The sequence below is a fragment of the Seriola lalandi genome, unplaced genomic scaffold (assembly GCF_002814215.2).
Source record: "Seriola lalandi dorsalis isolate HSWRI2012SDOR001 ecotype SW California unplaced genomic scaffold, Sedor1 jcf7180002054359, whole genome shotgun sequence".
Classification (NCBI taxonomy): Eukaryota; Metazoa; Chordata; class Actinopteri; order Carangiformes; family Carangidae; genus Seriola; species Seriola lalandi.
Genome location: NW_019524912.1, coordinates 266,356 through 284,959, shown reverse-complemented (window position 1 = coordinate 284,959; position 18,604 = coordinate 266,356). Strand labels below are relative to the sequence as shown.

Sequence of the window (18,604 nt, the reverse complement as noted above, 5' to 3'; positions counted from 1 at the left end):
GCCCCCCCACACACACACAGAAAGACACACAACTACACACTTTTAACCCCTGTGTTTATTGTTTCTTGAGAGAGGAATGTGTTTTTTTGCATTAATTTATTAAACACTTTAACTGCAGAACTGTTCTGCTATCTGGAAGTTCGGCCTTTTGCAAGTTTAAGTTTATTTTACATGGGAGTGAACACAAGTTGCAGTCAGTGTGTGTATGTGGATGTGGGTGTGTGCATGTGTGTATTAAAGAGGCACTAAGCTAAGACTCTATGCACTTTGTTGTACATTGTTTAATCTCAGTTGTCAAATTCTGTGAGACTGACGCCACAATGCAGTGAATAAACATGATTCCTGCTCTTTGCCTTTTTAGGTAAATTTTTCTCCTTCACTTACACAGATATCGTGAGGTGTCTGATATTATTGTCTTAAAATATGTCGAGTCTTGCAGAATCTCTGTATATAATAGTGTCATGACAGTATCGTATCGAGAGTGACTCTGTGATTCCCACCCCGGTTACATATTAATACTGACTTCTTGTTGAAATGTTTGAAATGCACTCATTAGTAGCACAGGTCTGTGAATGGAAAATAATTCAAAAAATGTTTGACTAAAAACATTTGTTTCAAGTAAAAATAAGCAGTTATCATGAGAATGAGGAGTTGAAACCAACCTGCCGTCTTTGTCTCCGCTCCAGAACACGGCGCTGTGTCCCTGCAGCTGGGACAGGAAGAGCTGCGAGTGGCTGTCACAGGACAGCACATACCTGAGGCAGGGGAAGCTGGGCTCCTGCATCTGCCTCACACACTGCATGGCCACCGGCCTCTGCACACACACACACACACACACACACACACACACACACACACACACACACACACACACACACACACACAGTAGGTGACTTTGATCAGCTGTTTTTGAGCTCTCAGAATCACTGGAATGGAAATAGTGAAATATTTTCGGTTCATGAATCAAAGGATGTGGCCACATGTGGTCCAGACCACCTCTGAATGTGGTCTGAGTGATCGGATCTCAGACCTCAATGCATCTTGGGTGCTTTCACACACCTGAACTTAAAGCTGTCCATTTGTGATCGGTTCACCTGAGACGGATGTTAATACCAGCTCTGAACCGGGCCATTGGGGGGGGGCGGGGGTTTATTCTCTACGCCATACAACCAAGCTATAGGTAATGACCATGACTCTTTGTGGTGGTGGATGAGAACTTTTCTATTTCCTACCAAACAGGGCGAACAGGGAACCTTTGATCCATCACTGCGTCAGGTGGACTCACCTTCTCAGGCTTGGTGTCCCAGCATTCAGTCAGCATGCTGTGGAGGCAGTAGAACTGAACCTCCTCTGGGCTGCCGAGCACCGGCCGCACGCCTTTGGAGAGCTTCTTCGCTATCTGAAGCTGGTGCTGTCCCAGCGCTGGTCTCCGCCCGGACAGCAGCTCATACAGCACCATACCATAGGAGAACATGTCTACCTGCGGGCGGAGATGACGAGAGAAAAAAAAAAACAAGACACATCGAGGTCAGATGTCAGAGTTACATCTGAAGAGGTGATTCAGACCTTCAGTCAGATTTGTGTGCAGTGTTGTCACCCATGAAATACAGCCTTAGCCCATATGTCAGCAATGTTGATGAAATGGATGGTAAGAAAAAGATGAAACTGATGCGATCCCTGCGGGGGGGAACTGAGCCCAGCAAAAGTAAACATGAATACGAGGGATACAGCAAACACATGGGAACAAATCACAGTTAGATGAGATATAATGAAACAGGTGTAAAACACACAGTATACTGTAGTTATATCAGAACACAGGAAACTATAATCCTGTACTTATCAGCAGGTGAATACAGGGCAGGAGGTGAATGGCAATAATAGCTCCACTTTTGCTGATAATGACAATTGAGGAGACACTGATTGACAGATACGCCACAGCAACACAACTCAGCCTTAACCAGCTCTCTTATCTTCAACAGCTCATTCATGTTTTTCTACTCAGGACACAGGATTGTAATTTGGGTTTTTTCCTCTCGGTTGCAGTTGTCATGGCTACGACTCCACAGAGCACCTTTAGCCATTAAGTGTTAAAAAAAACCCCACAAAGATCAAACTCTAGTTTTTTCTTTCTTCTATCATTCAACTCATCCTTGAAACCCATATCTGAGGACCAAAATACCCGAGTGGATTCCTGTCTCTGAACGGTCACAGATAGTGATGGGGGGGAGGGGGAGTCAGTCCCTGTGGGAATTCCCAGAATAGCTGTAAAGGCAAACAGTACAGCGACGCCAAAAGCACTCAACTACTTCAGAGGTGACATCACTTGGTCGTGGCTCCAGATACACTTGAGGTCTGTGGTGTGGTATGACGTCTCAAGGACTATGGAAAAAACGATGGTATAACTCATATAAGGAAGTTCCCCTGACCTCAGTCTGAAGAATCTTCTCACTCTCCGTTTTGTCTACAGTTTTTATTTTTGATAGAAAGATAAAGAGACTTGACTCTCATCATTGGTGAACAACATATCTGAAATTCATGTGCTACATAAAACCATGATAAGACAGCTACAGAGCACGTTGCATGTTTTGTATTAATATTGGAGTCTTTAAGTTATGTGGCATGATAACCTGTTATATTATAGAGTTGTTCCCCTGGTGATACTAGTATCGAAAATTCCTCCGATACTACCTAAAATACTGTATCGGGTATCGGCGAGTACAAAAATCTAGGCATCGATTCAATACAATGTAAATTATTAATAAACTTTATAGTTTCACACTTGGTGGATGGTCAGTTTTCTCAGAGATCAGTTCTTCTTCCCTGCTGTAAAACAGTGGCCTACACAAAAGGTTGTGCTGCGCAGCCACTGACAACTGCTTAGAGTGATGAAGTATTCATTTTAAATAGTGTAACGTTAGCCGTTAGAAAATGTCACGCACACACGTACGTGCATGCAGCTGCTACATCCTGTTTCCAGACTACATACAAGACACATGGATGTTACAGAAATGTAAGAAGTAACAAGAAATGTCAGTAGACGAACGTCAAAGATGTTTTTGAGGTGATGGAGAAAAATTGTCTCCATTAGATAGTTTTCCCACCAGAGTCCTGACAAGTTGTTTTTTTCATTGTTAAACATCCCACTAGATACAGACGTCATTTTTAATGACTAAATTTAACACATTTTCATAAAATGTTTGTTATAAAATTAATTCTTCAGATCTTTCTTCAGATCTTTAAACTTTCAGATGTGAAGTAGCTGAGTCACATCCTGCAGGTGTTATGTTGGAGTCAATACTGTTATCTTATATATACATAAATATTGCCAAAGTATGGCTGTTCCTGTCATATTATCCCAGTTTAACCTTCATTCCACTGGCTCCCAGTATCTTTTAGAATAGATATTAAGGGGCACGCACGCACGCACGCACGCGCACACACACACACACACACACACACACACACACACAGTATCATTCATTAAATTAGATATTGTGTGTCTTTGCTTTTGTTAGCTTTAAAATAAATGCTTTTGAAGATACCTGCAGGTCTACAGTATTTAATGTTGCACACCTAAAAACCCTTCAACCTATACCAACAATTGATATGGTCATTTTGATTATAGTTATGAAGTTAATTATTAATCACAAGTTGCAAATTGTTTATGAGACTGAATCAATGAATAAGCTATCCGATCCCTTTTTAAGGGTGGTGCCCCGAGGTGGATTTAATGTCAATTAAATCATATTACTTAATGAAATGAATTATCTCTGATCGCCAAAACTGATAATGTGTTGCACCTAAAAAATGCCCTCAACTCTTCATTACAGTACAACTACAAGAAACAACCCATGATGTAGATTCCTGATCTTGTCACTGAGCTGTGTTGATATTATCCAAGCCTATAAACAAATGGCTTGTAACAGCTTTCTACTAGTGCTATTGCGTATTGTCCAGACCCTTGACAAACACTTAAGTTTGTTCCATTACTTCCTAAAAGACTCACAGCTGGCAACCACGAAGCTGCTTTTCATTTATTTTCTTAATTTTTCTTTCTTGATTCCTGTCCCACTTGCTCCATCATTTATTCTCTCTCCAGCCTCGTCTGCATCTCATTAAAACAGTTAAACCTCATCAAAAAGTAAAATTAACGCCCAGGAGAGAAGGTTGTTTGATTGGCTGAGGTCAGCGGACTCTGTGGGAGAGGGGCTGATGAATAGAGGTGGAGGCTTATAGATGGATTTCTCAACTCTTTGAAAGCTGCAGAGGCAGGGACCAGTAAAACAGTAAACCCCCGTAAAACTAGTTCCATGGGGAGAGGAGAAAGTCAGAGCAGCCTGGGGCCAGCAATATCAGACCAACAGCAGCTATAACAGACGTATATCCACACTCTCAGTAAGTTACACTGACTGCTCCAAAGTTGATTTGACACAAAATTTAAACAATTGTGTTAATTTTTGTCAATTCATCATTTAAGTTATATAAGAAGATATTAAAGGTCCCATATTTTACTATTTTCCTGTGTTTTATTTGAAGTGTTGATCCATAAGAAGATTTATTTGTGGTTTTAAGAACCAAAAACAATCTTAGTGTAGTTTTACATCTCCTCTCTCAGGCTTCTCTCTGGAGCTCTAGCAACAACAGGTCGGTTTTCTGAGTAACACACAACCAGGCTACGCACAGGTAATGGATTGTAGCCTACTACTGTTGCTTGGTAAAACTCACCTGTAATGCCGCTGAAATGAGATGAAGACAGAAGGTCAAACAGTCAAATTTGGACTAAAAATGATTAAAATCATTGTGGCAACTGTCTCTGATGTTGCAGCGTCTGGGCGGACCAAAAAGTAATCCAATGATCAGTAGAAGAATGGTGTTAAAAATATTAAAAGCTTAAAAGAGCGTTGGAGAGGCCAAACAAAACAAGAGCACGAGACCTTAATAGAAATTGAATAGAAATACAGCAGATTTCAAGTAAACACTTGCAAAAACCAAATCCTCCAACTTTGGAAGGTTTGTCCAAGTGGGCTGTGCTGTTGTTGTGACATCACAAAGTTACAGAAGTCCTGATGGCTCATTTTAAACAGGATTATGGCCATTTTTAGTGTTCATTTCATTCTTGGTGTCGACTAAAATAGATTTACATGCTTTAATGTTCTGAAAAGACATTATTTTTTCTTTTTCTGTACATTTTCTGTACATTATACTGTACTCTCTTCACCCTCAGTCTGAAACACTCTGTTAGAGCTCAGGGCTCTTTAAGGCCTCCCTCCCCCCTCTGATGGTGGCAAATACCATGGCAACGACACATTCCTCATGTCTTGTGTAAACACGGTTGCGGCGGCTTCGGTTCTGCCTTATCGTTTTGCGCAAGAGTCTGATCCTGAAGCAGAAGATGACAGACCCGATACACCTTCACAAGCTGGACTGGAGCAGAAAACAAGCGTACCCACTGTCAGGCAGCTGGAAGGAGGGAGAAATATGAGGAGTGCTGCGAATCAAGACGCTGTACAGTCTGCAAAGGCTTCGAATGACAGTATTCATAAATAGGAATACTTTTACTACAAACCCTTTTGATTTTTTTAGTCAGGTCTCGGTAACCCCCCCCCCCGTTAGGCCACATTAAGTTAATAGAGATTAGAGAAACGTCTAACTGTGTGCATGGTTTCTGAAGCAGTCCTCCTTGAAGTGCCGGATCACACTTTAATATGGAGCAGTGGAGGGAACCGTGGAAAAAATAAAGTAGTTTTCTCCAGCCAATTGAGAACACAGTCCTTCTTGGCATGGCTACAAAACTAAAGAAAACTCTTCACTATAAGTAGTTATGTGCTGTGCCTTGTGTGGGGGCGTGGCTAGCTTGCAGGGGGTGTCCATCTTACAGGTGGGCTGCACCAAGAGACATATTGAAGTCAGCAGGACCAGGAAGTAATGTCAAACCCCCCAACCAGGCGTTTCATACAACAGAGAAAATTGGGTTTTTTACCCTGACAGAGTTCCTCCCTTTGGTGTAAACTTTGATCCTTGTGACTCTGGAGAACATTTACATGCACAAAAACCTATATAACAGTTGTATATTCTCTGGTTCCTTCCTGTCTAATATGACACTTTGCTGTTTTGCTTTTTTTCTTTTATATCATTATCGTAAATTGGATATCTTTGGATTTTGCACTGTTGGTCAGACACAACAAAACATTTGTGGATTTCTCCTTGAGCACCTGTAATTACTATTTTCCCACAACTTTCTAGCTCTTTTACAGACAAATCGAAAAAAGAATCAACAGATAATCGATGAGTAATTGTTAATTCTGTTATTGGTGCTAGTGCTTATCCACACTAGATTGGATATTGAACCTTGGTACAGTATTGCAGTATCACAGTTTTTTTTTTTTGTACAGATATTTCCTGATTCGAATCAAAAGATTGTGATTTTAGATGATTTTTAAGGAACTGTTCGGGTCTCTGCTTGTTTTCCTCTGGTTTCTGGATTATATAAAAAAGGGTTTAGTGGAAAATATATCATGTTTATATTTGAAAAAACTATGTTTTTCTTATCTAGTGAAACTATTGGCAGTAGTTTTAAAAAGTCCTAGTTTTTGTGTGGATGCAAAGGTCATCACGCTATAGCCGTGGTAAAACCTGCTTGGGTTTTCCTCTTCCTTTGCCATTAAAACAACATATGGTACTAATCAGACAGTAACATGCTGCAGAGAAGAAAGTCAACGGTCAAAATGATCAGCCCACTAACTGTAAATCTTCTGGTTGCAACAAGTAAATTAAATATTGAGGCAGGGGCAGCTCTTTGATTCCTTACACCTTCTGCTCAAACAGCAGACAGATCAACAGCTCAGAGTCCAAACAGATTTCTGCTGCAGGATCAGACTGCACCATTCTGTGCATATACTGCAGTTAGTGGATCAAACTAGTTTACCAACTTCTCTATTATCAAATCAACATGTTAGGATCAAGTGACTGCATAAAGAGTTTCATATGTGATAGAGAGGAAGGCAAAATCACACAGAGGTACAGAGAAGAGCAGCAGGACAGAGGCTGTTTTGGCCATGACGAGTGATCCGCTTTGAAATAAACCCAGCTGAGTTTGTTTTGAGATAATCCTCCTGTCTACAGTTAGGAATGCAGACCATGAGAGGCATGAGCATAAACTAAATAAAACATCTCATGGGACATCTCAAGGACAGGGACATTAACATTAACACCATCACTAGCAATTAAAAGCCCAAATTTCAAAAAGTAAGTGGACACTTGGCTACTAGATCTCTCTTAGTGCGTTGTTTCAACATTAGTTCATGCACACATGCGGTGGAGTGGTCTGTCAATATGAGGTGTAAAGAGGTGACCATGCAAATGAAGAAGATAATAATGAGGCTAAAAAAAAACTTAGCAAAATTTATCAAAGAGGTATCAAAGGGAGTTGGTTTGCCAACATCAACAGCTGGGTAGAGTCTAAAAAAACAGGTGGACACAGGAAATGGCAAATGACCGAGTAGACCAAGGAGCACAACTCTTGTGGATGATTGGAAAATCATTTGCATTGTGAAGAAAAACTTCTTTATGACTGCTCTTCAGGATGTAAGCATACATCTGCCTGTGAAAACACGACTCCATGAACCGAACGTCAGAGGATTCACCGCAGGATGCTGCGATGCCCCACAGCCTTGGTCCTGTGTGCTGTGTGGGCTGGGTGTAAGCTGAGATGCCATCATGTTAATTGGGAACAGCAGAACCCGACTATCACACCCCATTGTGATTATTATTGTTTTTTCCTTTATCAAATCTCAGTTTGTTATTGTTGCAGTGTGAGTCTCTTTTCTTTGTTGCGGCTTGCAAGCTGGATGTAACAGATACAAACCTCTGGTCGGCCTCCTGTTTCCTGTTTACCCAGAGTCATATAAAATATGAACCATTTGTGTGAAATTTTGTCATAATTGTTGTGTGAAGTCTTGAGTAATGGCTAAAAAGTGTTTTCTGAGGTCACACTGACCTTGACCTTTGACCACCAAAGTCTAATCAGTTCATCCTTGAGTCGTACTGAATGTTTGTGCCAAATTTGATGAAATTCCGTCAAGGTGTTACTGAGATATCGAGCCCATGAGAATGGGACGAACGGATGGACAGACAACCTGAAAGCAATATGCCTCCAGCTCTGACTGTCGCTGACACGGAGGAATAAAAACATAAATTAAGAAGCCAGAAGAGTTCTGCAACAAAGTTCTATGGACTGATGAAAATTGATCTCTATCAAAATGATGGGAAGAGGAGTGTGGAGAAGTAAAGGAACAGCTCATGGCCGAAAGCCACAATCTCATCTGTCAAACATCTTGGAGGTTCTGTTGTGGTTTGGGCCTGTACGGCTGCCAGTGGAACTGCCACTCTGTCATTTATTAATGATTTCATTGCTAACAGATTTTTTTATTTGTTGTATTCTGTTATTTTATTTCAATTTGAATGTGGTGAAGCTCTGAGCCTGAAGAACAAAACACGTGAAACTATCCAATCATGACCCGACTGCCTTTGAAAACCGTTCAGCTTTACCTGCCCCTGCCCCTGAAAACCACACCCCCACAGCATGAGTGGTGCCTGAGTCCTTTAGGTGCTTTTTTGCAATGACATTCCCTCTTTCACTGAGGTCTGGCCAATCTGCCATAAAGCCCAGATCAGTGGAGAGCTGCCGTGATGGCTGTCCTTTTGGAAGTCTCTCCCATCTCCACACAGGATCTCTGGACGTCAGCCAGACTACTACTGGACTCGATCTACGGTCTGGATTGTATTCTACGAGTTAAATCTGTTTTAATCTCTAGCCAGCACATTGCTGTGAAGTACATAATGATACCCACTTTCACTTACAGTATGAACAGTTTATGTCTGTTTATGTGGCAACATCACTATACAGTGTATGTTCAGAGTTAAAATATGGTCCTAGTATTTATTTCTTCTTGTTACTACACTTCATTCTCAGGAACATTTCTCGCTAGAGATACTGGGGCGCCTCAAGATATCTTGTATATATATATATATATATATATATATATATATATATATGAACCAACAGACTGACATAACCAACTTCACTGTCCTCCCCACTGCTAAAGAGCACTAAGTGCATCTCAATCAGCCTATCAAAGACACACGATTCATAAAAATGCTGCGCACATCAGTTAATGTGGGTTAAGAAGAGGGGGTCACTACCTTCTCATCATACACAATGCCTGGTCGGATCTCAGGAGCCTGGTAACCTGGCGTGCCCTCGACACCCAGGGCGCCCTCATGGAAGGATTGTCGAGAAATGCCGTAGTCAGACAGTTTAATGTTGACTGGGTCCTGCACCTGGAAGAAGACACATGGATGATTAGCAAGCTGAATCAGACGGTAGAAACAGAAAGCAAATCTGTTTCTTTATAATAAAAAAAAAAAAAAAAATTTTTTTCATATTGAATGTTGTCAATAAACCAAAATCAAAAGTTTATGGCTTTCTGATGGTGATTCACATACAGACCTGCAGAGACCACACCAGGATGTTGTCAGATTTAAGGTCACAGAAGATGATGCTCTTCCTGTGAAGGTATGCCAGTCCTGCTGCAATCTGGTAGGCTACTCTGAAGGTTAGCATGTGACCGAGGGGCATGTACTTGGAGCCTACAAATAAAAAAAAAAACATAACTTCATGTTCCACTAACATTAACACAGGCCAACGTCAAGTATCATGATGCATATGTGTGTACGTGCCTTTGCGCTTCTCCTCCAGCACCGTGTTGAGGCTGCCCAGAGGGGCTAACTGCAGGGCGAAGCAGAGCGGGTGGATGCTGATGCCCACCAGAGAAACAATACAGGGATGCTGTAGAGAGTGCAACATACTGGACTCCTGGCGAAACTCAGAGAAGCTCCGACAGGCATCTGCAGACTGCAGGTGCTTCACCATGGTGTCTAAAGCAACGAGAAGAGGAATGAGAGGGAGCACAAAAGTTAGATATGAATGAGATATATGGAGAACAGATCTGAGGCCAGAGGGAAAGCTCTCAGAGACCCAACTGAATCATTTTTACAATCCCTCTCATTCTGAATATTCCACCAGCAATGAATTCACTTCTTTACTCCATCTCTGCCCTCCCTTTGTTATCTGTAACTATAGTGGTCTGCATATCTAAATCTAAATATCTAAATATGAGGTAGAAATGTGTGACAAAAATAATCCCAACGAAAATGTCTGTGAAGATTCTCAGTCATCCAGGTCATGGTTATCCAAGAAAGGTTGAATCAAGGGCAACTGGACTTGGTTGTAGATACTTGAAGATGTTTCATCTCCATCCAAAACCCTTGGTTCATGTGATGATGTCTGAGACAGTTCCATTATCTGATGAGGACCATGGGATGCAGTTAAAAGCTCAGAAAAAACAGTGAGTGAACCTTGAGTTGAGATTATTGTGTCACATAAGATAAAGAAAGAACTTCAAAAAAAAAAAAAGCCTACAGTCTATGGCAAGAGAACAAGCGTACAGGCTGCAGGCAGTCATGTTTGGGTGGGATTACCGCTGTAACAAACCTTCCTCACAGCAGCAAACACACAGGTTTTACTACTAACATCAATGACGGATGAATTCCACTTAGGTGTTCAGTTACCCAATCAGCTGCGACGCACAATATCAGGGATCTGAAAATAGAACATGCTAATGGAATGTGGCCACTATGAACTTTATTAATTACACTTGTGTTTGACAGGTCAAAGAGTCTTCTGTGGAAAAGGTCCATTGACTGTCGTGGCTAGAAATGCACTGTGTTCATTTACAGTAGTTGTCCTAATACGCCTTAGCAGCGCAGTACAAGCACCTTAATGGAATGGGGTCATCAATAATGTTATTAGTTACACATGTGTGACAAGTCAAATTGTCCCGCTGTACAAGGTCAACTGAGTTTTTTTAGGATTTTATTTTCATGTGTTCTAACAAATAAGATATCACAGGACAGAAAGATGGTAGATTCCTCTTTATGGCTGTATGTGATATGCTATTTATATGTGTGTGTGTGTGTGTGTTTGTGTGTGTTTGTGTGTGTGTGTGTGTATGTTTGTGTGTGTTTGTGTATGTTTGTGTATGTTTGTGTGTGTTTATGTGTGTGTGTGTGTGTGTTTGTGTGTGTTTGTGTGTGTTTATGTGTGTGTGTGTGTGTTTGTGTGTTTGTGTGTGTGTGTGTGTTTGTGTGTTTGTGTGTGTGTGTGAGTGTGGTGGTGGCGGCGGGAGAAGCAACAATTAGCTATAGAGAGAAGCAAGTCGTACTGCCATGTCATTGTTTTACACTTTCTAGAAACACAAATTATTTCATAACAAATTCTTTCAGAATATATAAGATTTTTTTTTTTTAAGTTTTTTAAAAGTTAGAAAAATGATCCTGGCCTGCATCCTTTGGTTCTGACTGACTGAGCGGCGTGCTGTGGAAAACTCTTACACAGTTAAGGAACATGTAAATATTGTAATTGCAGGTAGTATTATAAATGGTTGTGAGGATGACCCACACAAGACAACCCATACAAGTTAGAGATTCTTGGTTTTATTTAGTACTGACACCAAATATTGTCCATGAGCAGCTTCCAGAATATTAGTGTCAGATTTCAAAAACCTATCAAACAATTTAACGAAACACTAGATACACGTCACTAAGAAGAAGAAGATGGCTGTGTACCTGTGTCGCTGCTGATGGTCTGCTGTCGACACTTCTTGAAGTGGAAGCGTTTGACGGCCACCGGGTGGTCCCGATATCGAGCTCGGTAGATGATGGTCCCACTGCCCCCCTGGCCAAGGATGTTATTCTCCTCCTCAGTGTACTCCAGCTGGGCCCTCTCCAAAAAGAGCCTAACACACACACACACACACACACACACACAGAGGTGTTTGTTTATCATTGAGTCCCAAATCTGGAACTGTTTGCTGTCTCAACCAGAACCAGGTGAGTTTCATCTCTGTAGGTGCATCACAGAGATGACACATAGATTACAGAGAACGGCAAGAAAAAGGAAGAACTGTTTGGAATTAAATCCATTTATGTATAATTTTGTCTTATAACATGGTCAGATCTGCATCTAAGTTACAATTCTGAACAAAAACTTGATTTTTGATTGATCAGTTGATAAACTGATAAGACACAAATCATTGTCTTGTTCTTCACGACTACTCACTACTTGTTATAAATCATTAAATATTTGCTCTAAACAGATGTGTTCCAAAAACATCAGTATCACATTAAAACCTAACTGGAGAAACATTCACACTAGAAAGACTTAGATTACCCAGAATCCTAACCTCAACATTAACCATGATGTACATTGGTCACATCTGGGGAACAAAGCCTCTCTTTTATCAGTCGCCCTACAGGCTGACAGTAGAGCCACATTCCTTTGCCCATCCAGACTATCCCATCCATCCCTCTGTCACCCTCTGCTCACAAGCCTTTGATGTGCTGCTTCAACCACAGGGACAACATAAACCAATCAAGATGTTGGCTTAAATGAGCTCTGGCCCTCCAGTCTGAATGGTGACACAATTTAATGTCGACTCTGGAAATGGTTTCCTTTCAGGCAAAACATTTGGATGTAAATCTGCAGGAACATTAATTAAAAGTAAATGTCTAGTTAATCATTTTAATAAGCTGAATCATTCAATGGTCCAGAGCAGGGATATCCCAGCAGATCTTCACCACAGTATCAAGAGTGAATCAAACCATGTTTCAATAAACTAGTATCAAATTTGAACTCAGTTTGTTTTAAATGTCCATACCACATTTGACTATTTTCCTGTGTTTTATTTGAAGTGTTGATCCATAAGAAGATTTATTTGTGGTTTTAAGAACCAAAAACCATCTGAACGTAGTTTTACATCTCCTCTCTCAGGCTTCTCTCTGGAGCTCTAGTAACAACAGGTCGGTGAGCCAATCAGAAGAGAGGCTTCTGATGTAACCCTGGTAACAAAACTGATTGGTTAAAGGGGCTGTTTGGACATTTTTTCTGTTGCCGAACATGGTTTCTTGCAGGTAGCAGGTGGTGGCGATTCTTGCTTTACAAGAGCTTCGGCCATTGTTGCATTTACAAGACAAGTATAATACGCCCTCTGGCCAGTGCTACATCTTCACAGCAGACTGGAGGCTGCAGTGAGTCGCTATCAGAAAGTGACGGGACAGGCTGGGGCTAGCTGGTTAGCGTGCTAACTTCAGTAGATAAAAAGATGTGACAAGAGACGAGACAAGAGTTAACATTGGTGTTGCTCTCCAGCTGTCGGTGAATAAAGGAATGAAGTTTGATGCTGAATCCACAATGTTTCTTCTAGACTGGTAAGTAAACAGCTGTTAATGCTAATGTTAGCTATGTAGCTCCTTGAAGGTGACCAAAAACACTATAAAAATAGAGGGTAATTCAAACATCTCCTTACCTTGGCTGATAAGTGGCTATGGAATAAGCATGATTATGCACTCTGTGGTAATATAAATGAACAAAGCAGAATGATTTATCTGTCCAATCTCATATCTTATTGTGCTTATTTGAGCTCCACATTGGGGGGTGGAGAGCACCAGCTGTGTGTCATCACATTGTTAAAAAAAGATAAATACTGGTAAAAGCTAATAGATCAGTCTTTTAATGTACGAGCAACCCTCCAGCTGAGAAAATGTATGATGTTAGTTAGTGGCACTTGTGTTTATACCAACATCCATCTTAGATTCTCTAAGAGCTCGAGTGCAACACATTTGTAGTTGAAGTTGCACAAATATTTGGAGCAGCTGTTTAACTGTTGCAGCAAACATTTCCATGGGTCTGTGCTGTTTTACAGAGACAGAGATGGTCTTTCGCAACTGACCGCCCACCCAATACCCCCTACTCCTAACCCCCCCACACACACACAGTGTTTCAGAGTACTTAATGTGTGTGTATGTGTCTATGTGCGTAGGACAAAGAGAAAGACTGCATGTTTACTCCAATAGTTGAAGGAGTGGTGGTTACCCTTGAGCCCTGACAATACATCAACAGATGCTGTCACTGGCAACAAATCAGCTGAAACTCATTATACAGCCAAAGCCCTGGAGAACTGCTGACTGTCAGTGTGTGTGTGCATGTGTGTAAGACAGAGAGACAGAGAGAGAGAGAGAGAGAGAGAGTGTAACAGTTAGTATATACTGTGTGAATCATCCAGCTCCTGTGGAATGTGTCTGGTGGAGGGACCAACAGTCTGAGGTCCAGTGACCGGGTGTGATATGGAGTTTCTTTCTTTAGTGAAACGCTCGGTCTTTCATTTTGCAGGCATTATTTCTTCACTTCATGTTCAGATTTTATAATGCTTTCCCTCAAACCCCTTCCTCCTTTTCTCCTCCTCTCCCTGCTCCAGGGCAGATTTTCTCTACTCCTCCTCAAAACGGTTTGTCTGCACTCAGATCTACTTCTACTACTGCTGCTGCTGCTGCTGCTGCTGCTGCGTCTTAGTTCAAGATTTAACTTTGCCAAAGAACATGAAAAGAAACCTAGTGAACATTGGCAGCACATTCTTTGGTCAGATGACACCAAGATAAATTTGTCTGGATCAGATGGGGTCCAGCATGTTTAGTGTGGACCAGGCCAGGATTACCACAGTGATTGCACAGTGCTGACTGTGAAACAGGGAGGGAGGAGTTTACTGATATGAGCTGCATGACTACAAAAGATTTAAAGGAGATTACATTTATAGGTTCAATGAACACAATTATGTTTACCAAAATACTGAATGAAAAGATGACTCTCAATCTCAAGAATCTATTCAACATTTTGTCTGCAATTTCTCTTCTGCAGAATTGAATGGACAGTGTTCAGAGGCTAAAGTGGGAGAAGGTGTTAATCTGTTCTAAACAATTTTACTCCTCACACATAATGTTTTGGCAGAACGTACAGTAGGAAAATCTGTATTCTTTCACACAGTGTAACTAAGCAAACAGACCCACACATCCTCTGAGTGACAGGAACACCACAGACTGCACACGTTTGACACCAGGAACACAAAATCGCACAGATGTGTACAGCAAAGTCTTGTAAATGGTAAATGGACTGCACTTATACAGCACTTTTATCAACCGCTCAAAACACTTTGCACTACCTGCCACATTCACCCATTTACACACATACAGAATACTAAGGGAACAGCCATCAGAGGCAATTTGGTGTTCAGAATCTCGCCTGAACCACTGGCCTTCCTGTTAGTGGACGACCCGCTTTACCTCCTGAGCCACAGACGCACTCACGCCGTAAAAGCTTTGGTGATGGGAGTTATGGTTTTTGACTGAATAGCAGGAGTTTGAGAGGTGAGTCGAGCCAAATCTCACTAAAGTCTGTGCCTAACTCAGGGGGAAAGGAGCTACCATCACCATGGCAACCTTAACTGGAGCTGGCTATACATAGCTGATGGACATTTAGTTATTAACAGCTTCTGTGGTCTCTGTGCTGTTAACCCACAAACACACACACGCTGCTGCTACATCCTGTTTCCACACTACATGGATGTTGTAAGCCCAATATCAGAAACGTCACATGCAACAAGAAATGTTGTTGAGGTGAAAAATTGTCTCCATTAGATAGTTTTCCCACCTAAGTTTTTTTTTTCATTGTTAATCATCCCACTTGATACAGTTACTATTTTTAATGACTAAATTAAACACATTTAAAAATAATATTTTTTTATTAAATTAATTCTTTAAATCTTTTTTAAAGATCTTTAAACTGTCAAATGTGAAGTAGCTAAGTCACATTCTGCTGTTGATCAAACAGATCTCAGGTATTATGTTGGAGTCAATACTGTTATCATATATATACATAAATATTGCAAAGGTATGGCCGTTCCTATCATATTATCCCGGTTTAAGCTTCACTCCACTGGCTCCCAGTATCTTTTAGAATAGATATCAAGGTCCTTTTACCGGTTATTAAAGCTCTTAATGGTTTGGGACCAGCTTACATTGCAGATTCTATGTCATTTAATAGTCCTTCACAAGCTCTTAGGTCCTCTACTGCCAGGCTTTAAAATAAACACAATTTTATGCACAAGAAAAGAGGCTGTGCAGGTTTTTTAACTACGCTACAAAACTATGGAGTAGCCTGCCAAGAGCTGTAAGAGATGAGGGCTCTGTGAACATTTTTAACAGACAGCTGAAACTCTATTTATTTAATTTGGCTTTTAATTCATTATCTCATATTTCTATTCTTACTGGTTTATGTTTTTTCCATTTACATCTTTATCATCTACTGTCTTTTTATTGTCTAATCTCATTGTCCTTCTTTTCACCGTTATTTTATTGTACTATCTTATTTTTTATTGTAAAGCACTTTGAGCTACATGTCTTGTAAGAAAAGTTCTCTATAGATAAAGTTTATTAATATTATTATTACACCTGATAGAAACAATGGCCGAAACTTCTAAAATTGTACTGAACCAAATATGTCTTCTGACAGATTTGGTGGAGTGTGCAGCCCTGGCAGAGGTAAAATAAAATGGTTGGTTAAATGGTGAGAGGTTACCGTGCAGGGAAGTCAGTCATGAAGAGCTCTGGGACCAGCTCCTGGAGGGGGACTGGCTGGTCAGGATGCTGAGGACAAATGATATACTCCTTCTCCACTGCAGCCAGCACACAGTCCTCCATGTTAAAGTAATGGACCCCTGCTTCGCCTCCTCCTCCTCCTCCTCCATCATCTCCTCCACGATTTCCTCTCTCTCCACTCTGGCCGGGCCGGCTAGCTAGGAGCTTGGTCTGCTTCTGTTGACCACGCGAGACACAGAGAGGACAGGGGGCGTACTGCTCTATGAGGAGACTCCCATCGCTTTCACTGGCTGTCAAAGCTGCAGGTGAAGACACAGAGACAGCACATGTATATGATTTAGACTTGTTGCATATCAGATTGGTACACAGGGCTGGACCAGTCTCAGTCTCAAGATTACTACTCAATTACTACTCTAATGCAAGTGAATGGCTTTTCTAGGTTATAATGACAAATAAATAATAATAACAACAATACATTGTCGATTTTGTACTTTGGCCACATGACTGTCTTTTCTAATGGTACGGTGTAGTACAGTGTCAGAATCATGTATCATGTTCAGAATAACATATCTCACCCAAACAAGCTCCAAACTGCACAAGAAAGTATGGTGTAACTCAATCCATGGTGAAATATTTCTATTTTATTTACTCATTAAAATATATTTCAATTTTGACAATATGGTATACATATCTGTGTGGGCTCCAGATTAAGCATGGTGCAGCCAATCAGCCAGTCTATTTAATACATTTTAAAATGGGACATTTTATTCAAAGGTTACATGTGTGGTATGCTGCTTCCCTCTGTTGGACTTCCTTTGTCTACACAGGTCTTCCTTCTTTCTTTTGGATGTCATTGCAGTTCATCACATCCGCTGAGGATGACCTCAGGCTGTTCAGAAGGTGAGCCTTCATGTGGAACTCGTTCATGCTCTTGTGGGTTTGAGTCCCAGGCCTGGACCTCAACACTTTTATGGTAAACTGAGCTCTGTGGTAGTCCTGCAGGGTATTACTTGGTGAAATTACATCTGCGAGGTGCAATAAAAAATATTTTTAACTTGTTTCCCAAGTTGTGGCACTGTCTCATATCCAGGTAGCCAGCAGGCTGCCATCTTTGATTTGATTTGGAAACAGGTGCCTGTCTACAAGAGTCAAGTAATCAAACGATGCATTTGTCTGCGTTGTAGGTTGTAATTATAAGTGTCTGACAACATTATGGATAAGATTCAAATAGAGACAGACCTTTTTGTTAAAGAGTAAGATCCTGATTGTTTAACCAGAAACAGCTGTTGTATCGCTCTGTTCAAAGGCACCAGACATTTTTTACCTCACAGAACACGGGAGTTGCTGGTCCGCTGTGAATAAGCACTTTTACTGGACCTGGTCTGACGCACACTAACTGTTTTTGTGTTGCAGCAGCTGTTTAATGGTTTTTGGGTCAACTGTCTCGCCCAATAGTGGACCGAATGCAAAGATCTTTATCCCTTTCACTAATTTACACCGATAAACATGGCTCAGTGTTCCTTAAATCCTTTAACGGAGTCTAGTGTCCCTTTACGATACTGTACATTATAAATATTAGTATAATAATGTGTATATGTATATTTGCTTTTTGATTATTACATCTCTGTGTCAAACTAGAATTATGGCAATTGTATGACTCCACCAACGAGTCAAGTTTCAAGAAATATGGTCACTCTCTCTTTCCGGACTAAATTCCCTTGACAGGTTACTGGGATATTGTGTTCATTGGAATGGGACAGACAATCTGAAAACATAATGCCTCCTCCCTGATTGTTGCTGGAGCTGAGGCATAAAAATGACTAATCAAGAGGAAGCAGTCCTCACAGTCCGAGGCTGGATCACATACCGGCAGTGTGTTGTTTTTTTTTGTCCGTTTCATCTTTCAGTTTCATTCAAATAAAAATAGTTTGTACAGAAATGGTCCAAATTAATGTACAATGTAAATATTTCAGTGTTTGATATAAAGCTGTGGATATGAAACATCTGCTAGAAAAACACGTGTCCATACTGCCAGTAATGACGTCTCCCACACATACAC

At 40.9% G+C, this 18,604-nt stretch overlaps 1 protein-coding gene across 4 annotated transcripts in view; it reads right to left on the bottom strand.

Annotated features, from left to right (window-relative positions):
• The window catches only part of lrrk1 (leucine-rich repeat kinase 1), a 74,228-nt gene that overhangs the window by 10,769 nt on the left and 44,855 nt on the right, over positions 1 to 18,604 (bottom strand). For all 4 annotated transcript variants that reach the window (XM_087174512.1, XM_087174513.1, XM_023408296.2 and 1 more), the window contains exons 25-31: positions 16,526 to 16,844; positions 11,686 to 11,855; positions 9,739 to 9,936; positions 9,509 to 9,648; positions 9,202 to 9,339; positions 1,286 to 1,480; positions 663 to 814 (exon numbers count right to left, since the gene is read on the bottom strand). In XM_087174512.1, the coding sequence (XP_087030638.1) occupies positions 663 to 814; positions 1,286 to 1,480; positions 9,202 to 9,339; positions 9,509 to 9,648; positions 9,739 to 9,936; positions 11,686 to 11,855; positions 16,526 to 16,844 (1,312 nt within the window). The remainder of the gene's footprint in view (positions 1 to 662; positions 815 to 1,285; positions 1,481 to 9,201; positions 9,340 to 9,508; positions 9,649 to 9,738; positions 9,937 to 11,685; positions 11,856 to 16,525; positions 16,845 to 18,604) is intronic.